The sequence below is a fragment of the Rattus norvegicus genome, chromosome 19 (assembly GCF_036323735.1).
Source record: "Rattus norvegicus strain BN/NHsdMcwi chromosome 19, GRCr8, whole genome shotgun sequence".
In the NCBI taxonomy this organism is placed as follows: Eukaryota; Metazoa; Chordata; class Mammalia; order Rodentia; family Muridae; genus Rattus; species Rattus norvegicus.
The window spans coordinates 34,667,638-34,683,838 of NC_086037.1; the positions used below are offsets into that span (position 1 = coordinate 34,667,638).

General features: G+C 52.2%; 1 protein-coding gene across 1 annotated transcript in view; it reads right to left on the bottom strand.

Moving 5' to 3' along the window:
* Positions 1–16,201, bottom strand: part of Nkd1 (NKD inhibitor of WNT signaling pathway 1) — a 73,044-nt gene that overhangs the window by 17,835 nt on the left and 39,008 nt on the right. Inside the window, exon 4 of the mRNA NM_001271381.1 lies at positions 94–160. Coding sequence (NP_001258310.1) covers positions 94–160 — 67 coding nt within the window. The remainder of the gene's footprint in view (positions 1–93; positions 161–16,201) is intronic.

The window sequence follows — 16,201 nt, forward strand, 5'->3', positions numbered from 1 at the left end:
TTTCACATCCCCTGCCTACACCTTCTGGGCTCTATGGGCCTTTCCCCCCCCCCCACCCTAGTGCCACAGGCAGAGCTACTGAAACCCACATACCTTCTAGGGGGAAGTCGTCCTCGTCCCCCTCACCGAGAGCCTCTCTAGAAGTGTCACCCACGAGTTCCTGGGGAAGACAGAGCAGCAGGTTATAAGATAGCGGGTGGCCCAGGAGGAACCTACCTGAATAGACTGGACAGGTGGCAGTGTGGACATAGAAACAGGCAGATGGGACGGGACCTGGTCATATGATAATGTAAGTGGCTTCTCAGGGCACAGCACCTGGGGAAAAACTGCCCAAGGCCTACAACTCCTAGAGGCCAAGTCTATGACCAGGTAAGATCAGTGTCCCTTGTCCCTCCTGTCCATCCAACTTCACAGCCACAGACTCAGAAAGGTATCAGAGAGACCTCAGCCTAGATTCTTCCTCCAAACAAGGTTGGGTCCTCTGCGCTCTCCTCTCTGAACATCCTCTAGGCCAAGAAGCCGAGGCCTGGGCCTGTGTGCTGTGGCCCCAGTGACCTTCCTAGGGCCTCCATATCTTGTCCACACCCCATCTTCCCAGACTTTACTCTGATCTTGGCATATGCCTAGTCTGTCCCCTCGATGAGCTGGTGACTTTGGAACCAACATGGCGGGGGTCCTTCCCAGCAGCCTTTTCAAGCTGCCATTCAGATGCTGTCATATTGGCAAAGGGAACGCTGTGCCCTACAAGCGAGGAAAGGTCTGAGATATCAAGGGACTAAAGCTCTAAGTATCCCAACTCACCCCAGCTAAGTAGAGATTCAGAAAGAATTAGACTGTAGCTTACAAAAATGTCTATTTTTTTTTTTTGGTACTCAGCCAAGAATTTTCAAACCTAAGATTACTTAGATGAGGTTAAATAAGACCTTTATAATATAAGATTTCCCAGTCTTCCCGTGGTCAGCACCACGTAGGTTTCCACTGCTGTATATTGCAGTGTGGGGCTCACATCTCAAGGACCACAGCGACGGCATTAGGAAAACCCTCCTCTCTTGGAAAACGAAGAGATCAGGGATGGGCACCACCATATTCTGTTTCCTCATGTGGTTGGTGTGATGGCACTCCTAAATCCCAGCAAACCTTAAGCACTAGGAAGTCCAAATGCAGCAGCTGTTACAAAGTCTCGTTGGGACAACAAAAACCTGTGCTTTGGCAAAGCGTTCACAGAATACAAACCACCCAAGCTCTGGACTTCAGATGCTTAAAGAACGTCCAGGCTTGCCCTGGCGAGGCACAGAAAGGGATGCCGCAGGGAGCAGGTGGTTCAATGGTTAGTGCCCCGGAGGTGGCTTCGAGCCTCCACTTTGGTTTTAGAGACAGAGATCTCTCTGTCTGCATGTAGCTTTCTAGACCAGTCTAGGCACTGCACTCCTTCCAGATGGCTGAAACACGGCTGCTCCTGCCCTGGTACCCCATTTACTAAAGCCCGGGTGACTTCCTTCACAACCCCTTCTTGCCAATGATCATAATCGCTGAACATTTCCCCAGCTTGTAAACCTGGCTGTTTGAGTTAACAGAGCCAGCGTTGACAGGGAATCTGCAGACAGTGACAGGAAAGAGACATCGTCAGATGGCAGGGATGCCCCAGCAGCCAATTAAAGTCCAACTTTCATGCCATAGAGACTGCTGCCATCTCTTCAGCCCCAAACTGCTGGCAGGCCGTGCTTGTGACAGGAGCAGGCGGCAGGCTTTAAGGGGACAAAGGCCCTTCATGCTGGGTCCTATAGGAGAGAGTGGGCTCAGCAGTGACCTCAGCAGCCCTGACAGCACCGTAGCAAGGATGCTGGCAATGATGAACCTTTGAGGTCTGTGTTATCTACTGGTGCTACCACCATATCACCCCAACTGATGCTGCACCCCTACCAGCATGACCATGAACGACAGATCCAGCGAACCTGCAGAGGACTGAGCTCACACAAGGTCTATGCTCCTTACACACTGTGGTGCTTCCCTGGGCCTCTCCAGGGTCTTAGGATACAGTGTTGGTGGTCTTTAGACCCAGGGAAATGTAGCACAGTGAACCAACCCAGGGTCATGCCCTGGCTTCTGGGCTCTCCCAGCATTTGGACTCTGGTGGACTTATCTGTACAATGGCCCCAGTATAAACCACACTATGGTATGGCAGCTAGCACTGGACACACAGCAGGCAGTGTGGGCAAGTGTTATATAACCCCCTCTGGCCACCCCAACAGTCCTGCTATATCATGGAGCACGTGTGAGCACTGGCATCACATGACAAACAAGGATGCTGACAGCAGCCCAAGTGACAGCGGCTGCTGTCTGTGGCAGAGTACGTGTGCAGAACGCCCAGTGTGTGCAAGGCCTGGGATCTCACTCACAGCCCTGCAAGAAGGGAAGGGATTGGATGGCAAGGAGAGCGCAGGGGAACGGAGCCCTCTCTACTGTATGCCTGAGACCAGCCTGGGCTACACCTTATCTCAAACAAACAAACAAACAAACAAACAAATGCATGGCACAGGACCGGGTCTACCCAGTGGGACTCAGGACAGCACAGCTCCTTGCTCTCTGTGGTAAGGGTTGGTCCAGGCTCTAGCCTGGCTGTAAGCCCAGTCCACACAGCCACAGACCTGAAGCATCTTCCTGCAGGAACATGGGTGCTGCCAGAACTGTGCCCTCTGAATCAGCACCGTGATGAGCCCCATAGGGTTGCAGCAGAGGGCATGGAAGTCGGATCAGGAGGGCACGGGCGGTGCAAGCACAGCTCACAGACCTAGCTAAGCCTCGGAGGCTCAGCTCTACCTCCCAAGGTGTCTTGGTTCACTCCACAGTCAGGGCCCGCAGCACACTGTCTCAGGGTGACTCCAGGGGAGCAAGGGAGCACTCTCCCTCTGTGCTAGAAGATCAATCAGCAGTCACTGCTCATTGAATCCTTTGTGCTTACCATCAAACAGCTATGGGCAAATGCCTGAAATGCTAGAACTGACCAGCCCTAGCTGCTCTCCCGTGACAACCACTGTGTGGTATGCTGCTATTAAACCCACTTTATGGATGAGAAAACTAAGTCAGAGCAGTCCTGTGACTTGCCAATGCTATGGTTTTTACATACTAGAGAGTTCAACCCTTACCACTGCACCTCCTTAAGAGTATGGTGCTTAGACAGAGAACTATCTGATTCATGGGATCCAGGGTCTAGGCCTCTCTCCTCTGGCTTCTAAGACTGTGGGCCTCAGACTTACTCCAAGTTCTAAGACCAGAGGCCTGGCTCGGTAGTCTGTCAGGACATATGGCCCACATGTGCCTCTAAAGTTCCAGCACTGTCCCTCTGCTGCTCCTGGGAGCCCAGCCTCTACCCCTCACTGGGCCCCAGGAAGAGCAACTTCTCCGGTCACTGGTGTGCAGCCGGCCCAGCCCTGAGTTAAGCAGCACAGGCTCGCTGCCTTATAAGGCCTCGGGGACGGAAAACCACATCAAAGTGGGGCCTTGGGGAGCGCTGGCGCGGGCTAGGGATTTTCCTCTTTGTCACTGGGCCTTCATACTCCTGAACTCAGTCTCCCCCACGCAAGGCCCCAGCAGGTCTCTGTCAATCTTTCTGTTCCCTAAGAGGTAACAGATGTGGGTGCCACGCACTTTCCAAGCAAACTCTTGGTGCCCACAGAATACAGTGCTGTACAGACTTCAGGAATGCACAGGACTGAGACATTCTAGGAAGAGGGGGTACGGTACAGCCCAGGCCACCCCAGAACCCTTAGATCCAAGCAGCCTGTCTCGGTTAGCCCCTGAAATCAATGCACGGCAGGCTCTGTCTTCCGTGAACTCTGCAGACTCAGCCCAGCCCCACTAAGAGCAAGCTCCACCTTCTGTTGTCAGAGATGGGACAAAGCCAGTCCAATGCCCAGGTGGGCCCAGCACCAGCTCCAGTCCCTCTCCACAGCCGAGTGGCACTAAGTGTCACTAAACTTGTCTGCCTTTATTTTCCTACTCTGTGAAATGGAGATTTTCATGTCGAAGAGGAGCCAGGGAAAAGGTGGGGGTTAACATGTCCAGTGATGTGAAATCTTGTCAAGAGCCTAAATGCCAGTTTCTCCCATTCTTCTGCTATAGCCTCCTCTCACAGGGGCTCTCGAATGTTCTCATGGCCTTTCATAACCAAACTAGCTGATTTGATAACCAATCGGCTAGTGCCCAGCAACTCCACCTCTTCTGAGAGCCCGTGCAAGTTCAGCAGTATGTGGGGCTAAGAGATCCCCCAAAGGCCATCAAAAGATATGGTATGATTCTTCATAGTGAGGCAGTGGAATTCTCTGCCTGCCACATGGAGTACCTCCCCTGAGAGGACTGAGGGAACAATGCAGGGGACCTGATGCCACCACTATCCACCTAGGAAACAGTGACTGCATAAGGACGACAAGGCACCCAACAGGCCAGGGAGTATATGGAACAGATGCCCTGGTCACTCACTGGAAGGGGAAGGAGACAGCCTCAGTCAAAAACCCAGCCTTATCAGAGTCCTTCTAGTACTCAAGGATGAGGATAGTGGTCCCCTAGGCTCCCTGGGTGCTGATTCCCAAGACACCCAACTCCTAGGACTCTGAAACCCCTTAGAAAAAAACAGCACGGTATCTGTACAGAGTCTAGACACCTCCCTCCGAGACTTGAAGCCATCGAGATGACTCGTAGCTCTGACAAGTGCAGCTGTGTAAGCAGCTGTCACTCTGCTCTGTTTAGAGAGTAACAGCCAAGAAGAGAGCCTGTACTTGTTCAATACAAAGGCTGTTTTTCCATGTGTATCTTCTACAGGATGAATGGGTGGGTGTGGAACCCACAGAAACAGAGGGCCAGCTGCACATCCATGTGTGTCACCTGGGTAATGAAATCCCAGCTTAACAAGACCTCGAGTGATTATCCACATCACAGAACGGGGACCTGGAGCGCAGAAAGATGGAAAGAAGGGTTGAACAGGTCAGAGAGGGTGACAGAGAAGGCCCAGGTGAAACTACGCTCTCCTAGTTCCAGAAAATCTGGGGAATCCAGCCCCCAACAGCACCAGCAGCTGGTAGTTTTTCTGTGGCACAGCCTACAGAGATGGGAGGACCAAGGTTGCTCCCCATCTGGCCCTCTTGCTCTGTTTACGTAAACCATGAATCTGGCTCTCTACTCTCTAGCTTCTCCCTCAGGCTTCTCTACCCTCAGAGTCCACTCATGAGCACCATAGGCCACAGGTGCTGGGGACTGCCTACTCAGGCTAACAATGAGCGACATTCAGGCCCAGGACACAAAGCCAGTCACCATCCAAGGGCTGAGGACAAGGAGATAGGCAAGGCTCCCAGTAGCACTGGATTCTGTGACAGGAAGTTGGAGAATCCCTCCCCTAGGGACAAGAGGAGCCCAAGTTCATTCTACCCCAAAAGAGTATCAGAACCAAGATCTCAACTGGCTGCTTCCAGAGCCAGGCAGCATCTCTCCTCAAGTACACAAGACCATGAGGCAGAGCCCGCACCCCCTCCAGTAGTCCACCAGCCTCAGGTCCCAGCACTGGATCTTGAGTTTCCTTGGAGCTGACAAAGACACCTGCCTCCTTGGCTGCATCTTACCTCACCTCCATCTCCTAAGGCCTACCATTTCTGCCCAGAAGGAGGTCAGGGAGAGAGGCCCATGAAGAAAAGGCTATGAACCACCATAGCTGAAAGTAGGCTCTGCAAGAGAGGGCCTGGCTGGTTTTGTTCTGAAACTGTACCTGACAGTCATTATGTATGTGTCCAACCTTTGACCATTTCAACACGATGTCGATAAAAACACTTCTGTGTTTGTCCCAGCTAAGTTTTGCCATTTCGTGTTAAGCTGCATACGTAGCTCCCTGGGAGTGCAAGCGACCTGTGGGCCATGGGTTGGACACATCTGCTAGATGCTGGACGAATGTGATAAACGTGTTTCCAGTGGATCGTGGCTCTGGGAACATTGTCACTGCCCATCTTTCAGGTATTGCAGCCTGGGATGGTGACAATTACCAACTCATTTAACCTCTTTACTTGCAACAATCATTCAGGCTAAACTCGTCTCTTGCTGTAAAAATCCTGCCACTTACAGACCCAGGACCAAGTCACTGCCTACTACAAAGGGAATTCAGGACCTCTTCCATGCTCCGGAGCTATGAGAGGCTTATGCCACCCTTTTCCATAGCCACTCTTGTCTCCCCAGCTGATTCAACTGTGCTGCCCAGAGAGAGACTGATCTTAAGGCATGGCAGGTCTAGCTTTCTGCCTGGGCTCACAAGGAGCAGCCTCTGTGGCTCCAAAGACACAGAGTGGTGATTAAGGCTCCTCTCTCTGCTCCTATTTTTAATCTGCCTAGAATGTAATCAGAGTGCTCCATGAGGTGCCCCTGGCCAGCCCCCCACAGCTAAGCATGCAGCCCAAACACCTAGTCTTCTGCTAGGGAGATGGACATCAGACATCTGGGAGGATCCCACGGACACAGAGACCCTCAAGGATGGTGGCCTTGCCAACTTCAGGCATCAGCCAGCCACAGATTAACAAAGTATACTGCCCAGGCTGTCACTCTGCAAGCTGCGGACATCTGCATGGCATCTACCTGCCACCCTCACTACGGCTTCCTTCAAGACAGTCCCTACCTACGCGATTTGATCATCTCCTTTTCTCCTCCTCCTCCCTGGAGGACTGAGGGATAGAACCCAGGGTCTCTACATGCTAGGCACTCTAACCACTGGACCCCAGCCTTCTTCTTATGTTTACACTTTTTATTTTGAGATAGACTTTCAATTGCCAGGCAATTAAACTTACATTCCTCCTGTCTTGGCTATCGAGGAACTGGGAATCACAGATATGCAGCTGGCTAATACTCAAACTTCTCTAAGTATGTTAAATGTTCACATTCTCTCCTCCCTTCTCTCTCTCTCTCTCTCTCTCTCTCTCTCTCTCTCTCTCTCTCCCCCCCCCCTTGCATGAAGAACAGTAAGCACATGTTTACGAGTCCTTGCTATAGCCAAGGCCCTTGAAGCACACTGCACATGAACAAGTACAGTTATTAAGATGCCAGGTGTCCACTCCTTACCATCCCAAGTCATGCCCCCCAGAAGAGTGATGCCCAGGCTTTGAGAATGATGAGATGTGACGTGCCCCGCGGTGCCCCTATGGCAAGGCTGGCTCTAACAGGAGGAGAGGGAGAGGAGAAGCTCAGAGCAAGACACCGACCGATGCCCAGGCTCTTCCCACAGGACAACAGCTACTACATCTGTAATGTGACGTCTGTGGATGGAGAAAAGAAGGCTGAGGGGGAAAATAAGCCCAACCCAAAAGGCGGTACACTTTGTCTGCTTTTTTATGGTGAAAGTCAGAGTTGGAAGCAGAAGTCCTGGGGCAGGAGAGGCTGTCCAGAACGACCAGGACAAAGACCTAGCCAAAGTTCAGCACCCAGGAGCTTATTGGAGAGCGGGGGTCCAAAGGCCATAAAGACTAAGGACCGAGGACAATAGCAATGGACATTTACTGAGTGTGACAGTTGCCTACTGCTATGTGAGTCTGGTGTCTTCACCAAGCCCTCCACAGCACAGGGTTTGAGGCTTGTTGCTGTCCCAGCATGACACTCTGAAGTCACCTCTGTGTGCTAGGAGACTTCATGCAAGCAATCCCATCTGCCTGCTCACCGGTGTCCCTGGCTGCTGTAACAGGGGAATGACTTGTACACAAAGCAGTGAGCCCACATCTGGAACAGTGGCTGTAACCTTCAGCTGCCTGGCCTGGGGCCTTTGCTGTCACCCCACTGCATGCTCCTATGTGAGGTCTTTGGGGATCCGATAGCCATGCTGTTATTTCCCTGCCAGGCCACTGCCTGTCACAGGCCCAGCCACTGGCCTGTTACTACATAGCTGAGACCAGATAACAGAAGCAACTAAGAGCTCATGAACACCTCTGACCACCCAGCAGCTGTAACGACTTCTCCAGTGAACTCCAGCCTGCTGCCAGCATACGGCCCTGTGCCCTGTGAGAGCCAGGTCACTCGTGGCAGGCGGCACTATCATCCGTTACCCTGACAACCGTGCATCTGCAGCCCTCAAGTCACCATGCTGAGGGGAGGGAGGTGTGCTCTGGCCTCAGACAGTAGGTAGTGAGGCCAGGAGCTGGGAGAGGGGAGATTGGAAGCCAGGGTTCCTCACTCAGCCTCAGAAGTGAGGCACTAGGCTTCCAGCTCTGTTAGACAAATGCACACATTGAGCAAGAAGTTTTCTTTCTGCCCTTGCCAAGTGATCTGGAGATGACAAGCAAACTCTGGAATATTCTTACCTGGAGAGAGAGAGAGAGAGAGAGAGAGAGAGAGAGAGAGAGAGAGAGAGAGAGAGAGAGAGAGAGAGAGAGAGAGAGAGAGAGACTGTCCAGCTTGACAGGGCTTTGGGATTGAGCCTGCAGAGGCTACTTCCTGCTGATCTTGCTTCCAACACCCCTAGGCCTCCCTTTCCAGCCTCCCCACAATGCACCCTGGTCTGCACTGAAAAGCTTGTCAGGCAGAGTGTGGTGGTGCCCACCTTTATCTCAGCACTCAGGAGGCAGAAGCAGGCAGATGAGTTTGATGCTGGCCTGTTCTACAGAGTGAGTTCCAGGAGAGCCAGGCCTGTGTAGAGAGATTATGTCTCCAAAAGGAAAACAAATACAAAAACAAACAAAAAACAAAAACAAACAAAAAAAGAAGGAAAGGCAGGCTTCTTGTCACCCTCCCACAGGCCAGCGTGTACAGCCCACCTGGGTTATGCTTTTTGGAGCCTCTGCCCTTCATGAGGGCCGTCTCATGGCTCCCTACACGAGCAGAGGGCATTCATGTTACTTTCCTAGATACCCATTTGGGTGGAGTCAAGAGTTTCAGCCCTGGGCTCCCTGAGGACTGAGTCTTGGAGCTGACTGAATCTCACACACAGGTGCACTGGGGTCACACAGAGGCGAACACGAAAGCCTGGCTCCTGGGGAGCACAAATGAGCCTCGGTCTGGAGCCCTTCCTGCTAAGGGATGAGTGGGCTGCTTAGAAGTGCCCATGTGAGCCCAGCAGACCAAGCACCCGGTGCCCCTCCAGCGGTCTCCACGTTCTGTACTGTGAGAGTTGGTACACTCTCTCCCCACTCTCTGAACATGCACTAAAATATTAAATTTTAAAAGTTGTTTAAAAAAAAAACCAAACAAACACAAAGATGTAGCTTCTGTCAGATTCACATAAATTAAACCAAGCCATAGCTTCTCCAAGTCCATCTTCCCTGAGTCTTCCCTTCCTGTGTGTGTGTGTGTGTGTGTGTGTGTGTGTGTGTGTGTGTGTGTGTGTGTATCTGCCAGTTCTCCACTGCTGCTCGGGCCAGACCATAGGAGCAAGCCAATGCCTCTGCAGCCTTTCCTTCTATCCATCAGCATATACTGTTGGCTCCACCCTCAAGCCATGGGCTGACACTGTGCACTCTCATCTCCTCCCTGTCCCCAATGTGTTCCAGCACTGACTTGGCACCAGGACAAATGCTCGTTTTCTGCACTGTGCTCCTCACCAGTACGTTATGATGTGCACCCCCACCTCACTGCTTCCCATTCACTGTCTCCTGCAGTCACGTCAGACTCCTCCTTGCTATTTCTGGTGTTTGGTGCACTGCTTACTCTGGTAACCAAACCTACAGTACCCTCTGCCTGGGTTGTTCTTTCTCCAGAGAGCCCCTCTCTCCCTCAAGGTTTTACTATTAAATCTATTTAAAGCTGCACTCCCCTTCCCCACGACAAACGCCCACTCCTTTCCTTAGCCTTCTCTGGGGCTCCCCGACATCTGTAATACTATACCATGCCTGACAGGAGGCATGCAGCAGGCACGTGCCGTGCAACCGAGGCAGCTCTCTATTTACAGACTAAGAAAACATTCCCTGCATTTTCTCCCAAGAAGAAAGCGCTGGCCCAAGAGCCCAAAGAGCGTGATTGTCTAAAATTATCCACGTGTTCCCATACATCAAGGTTACAGAGATGCCACCAAAAAATGCTCTCTGAGGCTGTGACAGCTGGCATGAGGGTTGCCTGATGTTCATGGCCAGCAGGCAGAGAACAGGCAAGGAACAGCACCTATGTGGTAGGGAGGGTTTATGGAAGTCGGGTGGAAGGGTGCTAAGCTCAAGGTGACAGGACCGTTAGCCACCACACGTGTAGAACTTTTCCATGGCTTCAGCCACCTGAGGGTCCTGAAGACCCCATCTGCTCCTTGCTCTTGGCTGCACACGCTTAGGAAGCTAGGGACTAGCTGCTGGTCTGTCAGAGACTGAGGACTTGGAATCCTGGTGTCAGGAGACCAATGGAGCATGTCAGCAGAGAGGAGGGCACAGCCACCACCACATACCAGGCTTTACTGCTACACTCCAGGAAACCCAGAATCCAGAAGAATAGCCTGGGTTCGGGAAGTCATTGTTTGCCCTTGCATGTGTGACACTGGTGGCCTATGGAGGACTGTGAGGGTTTGACAGAGGCTGTGTGGCAAGCAGAGAAGGAAGGAAGGAGACGGCTCAGGTTCAGGGATGGAAGGTATCCATGGCTGAGGCCTTGTCTATCCTCTCCAAGTAACTCGGAGAGACCAGTGGGCAATCACCCACTCCCGATTACAGGTTAGGAACTGAGTATCTGTAAGAGGAATCGAGAAAGATGCGGCTGGAAAGGACTACGCCCTCCCGTGCAGTTCAGGCCCCTGAAGACCACAGGGATGTAGGGGGGACTACAGCAGAGGCCCACACAGCCTCTCATTATGGGCTGGCATCAGACCAGGCAGGACCAGAGACCCACTAAGGATGCCCTGGAAAAGGCACACTGAGTACATAGGTTTGGTGAACTTCCCACTACCAGTCTTCTGTTTGTAGACTTTTATGAGAACCTGAGTATAAGTGGGAAAGAGGCCACAAAGAGAGACAGAACTTGCCAGGACTACAGAGCCCAGTAGCAGCAGAGCCACATCAGTACCCCAAAGACCCAAAGTAGGAACCAGAGATCAGCTCAGGAGCTCCCCCAATCCATTCACAGCCAGGAGCAGGTTCTGCACGAAGCCGGCTCAGCCTGACAGTCAGAAAGATCACAAAAAGTATCCAGGGGTCTCCTACGTGGAGAGTCTCACGCACTTTCCTGATGTATGTGTTAGCACTTGAGAGCCTATGGTAAGGTGACTAGCCCACACCCTGAAGTAAGCACATGGGGGCTCCTTGAGGCCTCCCAGCAGCCACTCCTGTGAAACTTCCTCAAAACTTACCCTGATCTGAAGGCTTGGAACCGTGTGGCCCCAAGAAGAGCAGAGGAAGCTAAAGTCCATGTTGAGTCTGGATAAACTCGAGAGAAGTCATAATCTATAGAGGTCCTCACAGGACCAAGCTAGAACCCAGAGCCCACGAATGGAGCCTTTGCCTCTTAGTTCCTTCTTTTGACCATCTCGGGACATCCTCATCTTAAGTTCTGCTTCTGGGGTACCACGATCTAAGATGGGTTCCCACTGAATTATCTGCAGTTGGGGTGCTCCGACCCCACGTGGTGATGTCCCAGACAGTGAACAGGAAGCCAGCTGCTCAGTCGTGAGTAAACCAGACAGAGCATGGGTCCAGACCCAGAAGTCACGGGCCAGTGAAGGGCAGGATCTTACACCAGGGCTCAGTCTCTGCTGACGAGAAAAGGAACATTTCTACCCTTCATGTTTAGGGGGTGTTGTTCAAACACACCCAGGCCTTCCTGCGTATGTCATTCCCAGAGCTCCTCTCTCAGAGCAGCCATTACAACTCTAGGGTGAACTTCAGACCATTCTATGGGGGGGTCCGAGACTGAAGGGTATCTCTGCCCCTCCTTTTGACTGTATGTGCTATAGAATCTGTGAGTAAGAAGCTCCTGTCCAGCCCCTCCCAGTGTCCCCACCTATCCCCCTCCAGAGTTACTGATCACCTTTGGATGTCTATCCCGAGCTGTCAGACTACCCCCCAGGTGTGCTGGGCATCTTACATACGACACATTACTGTTTCGGGTGAGGCTCTCCCTGTGCAAGCTTTGAAGAGAGTTAAACAAAACGTCTTTGTATTCTCTCTGGAGTTCTCATGGAAGAGGGAAATCCTGGCTCTCCTTACTCTCCTCCACCTGTAGGTCAGGGATGACTTTCTCCCCCTAACCATGATGACAGGCACAAGAGGTGACCTAACCAATGGGAACTGTGCAGTGTCCCAAGCCAGGCCAAAGAGACACGGTGCATTCTCAGGACATCTGCGATAATGAGGCTTGGAATCTGCAACTGCTGGAAACATTTACTTCCTTACGGGAAGATCCTAGCCGGGTAAGAAGTAAACCCAGGAAACCATGGTTCGGTGAAGCAAGAAAAAAACAGGTTACACCACCATTTGGGCCCCTAGATCGAACCGTGGCTGAAGCTGGGTCCCCTTAGACACTCCAGTGGTGCGAACTGCCAAATCTCCTTCCTACGCACACCAGTGTGAGCTTGTTTTCCAGCATGGCCGCCGAGTCCTACTTAACATACCTTCCTCTCACCACCGGTGCATTCTGCCAGGCCCAGAATGTGTGTTCCCAGAACTCCCACAGTTACCCTTCCCCGTGACAGGAAAGCACAGGTGACAGGAGGGCTCAGCTCACCCACCCTCACTTCGGGGCCTGAAGCCTCAGTCACACACACACACACGCGCACACACACACACACACACACGCCACCTCCCATTACTGTCACAAATACCCCATAACCAGCACAAAGGGAAGAACTGTATTTAGGCTCATGACTTGTAAGTGTATCCAGCTTGCTGCCCACCGACCACGTTCCACCAAGGGTAGCCGCAAATGCATCTCATAAACCTTCTTCAAACATTAATCTTCTGTGATTATTTGGGGGGGCAGTACTTGATTGAGCCGTTCTTGAGCATGAACTTTGTGAATGACAGACATCATGTAGGTAGGACACATCTGCTAGAGAGTCCAGGCTGTGGTGAGGCTCAGACTCCGCCAGTGAATCCTGGCTAGGCTACCCTGGGGACCAAGTCTTCAACATGGGAGCCTTTACACTCACCCCAGCCGTGACAGTGTCCCTATGATGATAGTGTCTTAAGGGGAACACCGTCAAGAGAGAAAAGTGTTATGACCAAGGCAAGGCACACAAGGGCGACTGGCACTGTCTAGGGTAACTGAGCTGGGGACGCACTGCTCGCTGCTTTCTGTCCCTTTCCTGAGCTGTCATCTCCACCTTGTCCACCCATCTTCCTTACCTTACCGCCCTCAGTGCACATGCTTCCTTCCTCCTCCTGCCACCTTCGCTACCTTACTGCAGACTTCCAGAGAAGCCATCTTGAGATATGGCCTGGTCCCTGCTGCAGCCCTCTGCTCTGGAATGTTCCATCTCCTGCTGCACTCTCTCCCTATGCCCGAAGCCCTTCAGACTCACATGCACACACACGCACACGCACACACAGCTGGCAGTGGAGACAACAGCCTCTCCCTCCTTCAGGCAGACCGAATTTTCTCTGTGCGTTGAGGAAACCATCATCAGCGAGATGCTAGACAGAGGCAGAGACTGTGGACCGGGCATCCGGAGTCAGGGAGGGCAGCGGAGGCAAAGCATGGGCCTCCTACAGTTTTCACTAACGTGAGGCCAGGAACAGAAACCAGCTGGCCTCTGCCGGCATCTAGCTCTGGCTCCCATTCAAAACACAGGCTAGTGTTGCTGGCGATGTGGCCAGCCTCCAGCAGCTCGGTTCTCTGCAGCAGCCAAGTTGCTGCCCAAGAATGCAAACAAGACAGAAGACCACTCATGGAGGCCAACACCCATACGGGGACAAACACCCCAAGCCTAGATTCCACTCCCAGGCAAGTGGTTGGCTAGTTATCTCTAGGGCCTGGTTCTTCAAGTGGCCATTTGTGGCTGCCCTCCACCTGTTTCTAGTTTGGCAGGTAGCTTGAGGCCAGCTGCTTCCTCATAGCCAAGGTCAGGCGGGTGATCTCTGCATCGGCAGGACCCCTCCACTGCTTTCCAGACTGAAGTTTAGAGCGGACATGGCTGAGAATCTTGCTTCCAAAATGCTTGCGGTCAGTTTCCCAGGCTGGCCCCGAGCTCATGGTTCTTCTGTCTTGGCCTCCTGAGTGGCTTGATGATGAGCCTTCACATAACACCTAGTTTTAGATTTCTTTTCAGCAGAGAAGTCACACAGCCCATGAGGAAGAGCTCAAATGTAGTGCATGAGTGGGATCTGTGTTTAACCCTGTCCTGGATATCAGAAGTGGACACTGCCACCTGAGAAAACTGAGACAGAGAGCAGCTCAAACCAAAAGAAAAGAAACCCTCCAGCAAGTGGCTCAGAAGGGGCAGCAGGCTGGGCCGGACCAAGCCTCCATCTTCTCCTGAGGCTGGGATTTAGCTGCCTTTGGAACTGAGAGACAGAGCAGCTGCAGCAGCCCTGTGGCCCCAGGAACAATGCAGAAGCTGGGGCCTGCACTGGGACAGGGCAACCTGGAGCTATGACAAGCTGACAGCAGAGACCCTGCTGTTGGGTCCCTGTCCCAAACCGGGCTGGAGTCCTCAGCCTCTCCATCCACAGGAATTCCCATTCCGCAAATGTTTTCCTTCCCAAGCAAGCACGCTGCAGGGCCTCGTGGGATACCAGAACCCCCACGGTCTAGCTGTCAAAGGCTGGTTCACCCGCTGGCCACTCGGACAGACCATCCCTGAGAAGGTGTACCACCCTTCAGAACCCTGGGGCCCCGTCTGCTCTGGCTTGTCACTTGGTTCATCCCAGGTCCTACAGAAGGAAGTAAATGGTGTGCTAGTTTGAGTCTGTTGCTGTGATGAAACTCCATGACTAAAAGCAAGTCAGGAAGGAAAGGTTTATTTGGCTCACACTTCCGGGTTACCACACCTCACTGATGAAAGTCAGGACAGAAACCATGGAGAAGAGCTGATGCTGGCTTCCTCTCTGGCTTAGGCTTAACTAGCGTTTGGTTTTTAGGTAGCCCACGACCACTTGCCCCAGGAATGGTGCTGCCTACAGTGGGCTGGGCCCTCCCACATTATTTAACAATCAAGAAATCCCCCATAGTGCATGTAGGGTAGGGGGATTCCTCTACTGAGACTCCCCCTCTCAGACAACGAGTTGACAGCTAAGATTGCCCAGGAAAAGCTGTAAGCTCTTTCCCTAGAGAGACTCTCAGATCCATCAAGACACACAAAACTGCAGAACGACTTGCCTATAGTGGCTACTTCTGTCTCAGAAAAGGGATAACAATTACCTTACTATCAATAATTAGTCTTCTGAACAGTACACTCTAAGCTCTGTGGTAAGCTCTGGGCTCAGAGAGATCCTCTATAAATAAGGTGGGTAGCAATTTGGACGGACATCTAGTGTCGACCTGGGGCTTCCACATGCATGTGATGGTGCATACACTCGTGCGTGAGTACCCCCAATGCATGCACACAAAGTACAAGAGCCCTACTATGCGAGAAGACAACTCTACCACTGAGGATTAGAGGCCTCAGCCGGAAAATAAAATTTCATAGCAAACAAAGACATACTGTTTTCCTCTTCAAAGCCTGAGCTGAGGCCTAACATTCTCCACACAGTCAAGGAATCTGTCAGGTTTCCACCTATCCTTGTGCAAGCTATGAATTACTCCTGCAACTCATGCACACTGTAGTTGGGGAAGCCCTGGTCTAGTGAAGAGCTGGTCTACTTACCCTGACCATGTGCCGATGCCAACTTAATACACGAAAGTACTTTACATGCCTTAGCCCATTCGATAGTCATGGAAAATCTACGGTTGGAACTACTGAAGGGGGTGGTGCTGATGCTAAGGTCCTGTTCCCCAATTGGTACTTGATTTGTCAGTACAGAAAGCCAGGGGCCAATTGGGGTGGAAGGCACAGGCAGGACTTCTGGGTGCCAGGAGGGAAAGGCCGACGCAGGGAAGGAGAGAGGAGCTTCTGCCATGCTTTGGAGGGAGAAGAACGTGGTAATCATGTGCGGTCTCAGAGCAGGAAGCTGGGGCCTGTGGCCACTACTATAGGCGGGTAGCCAGGGACGTTTGACAGGGGCTAGGTGGGGCTAGCCACTGAAGTTTAAGGTAGGTAGAGAGACAGAGATAAGGTATATTGGTAAGGGCACACTTTCCTAGGCAGGGGATATCAGTGCCCAGCAGGCAAGTTGTAAAGGAA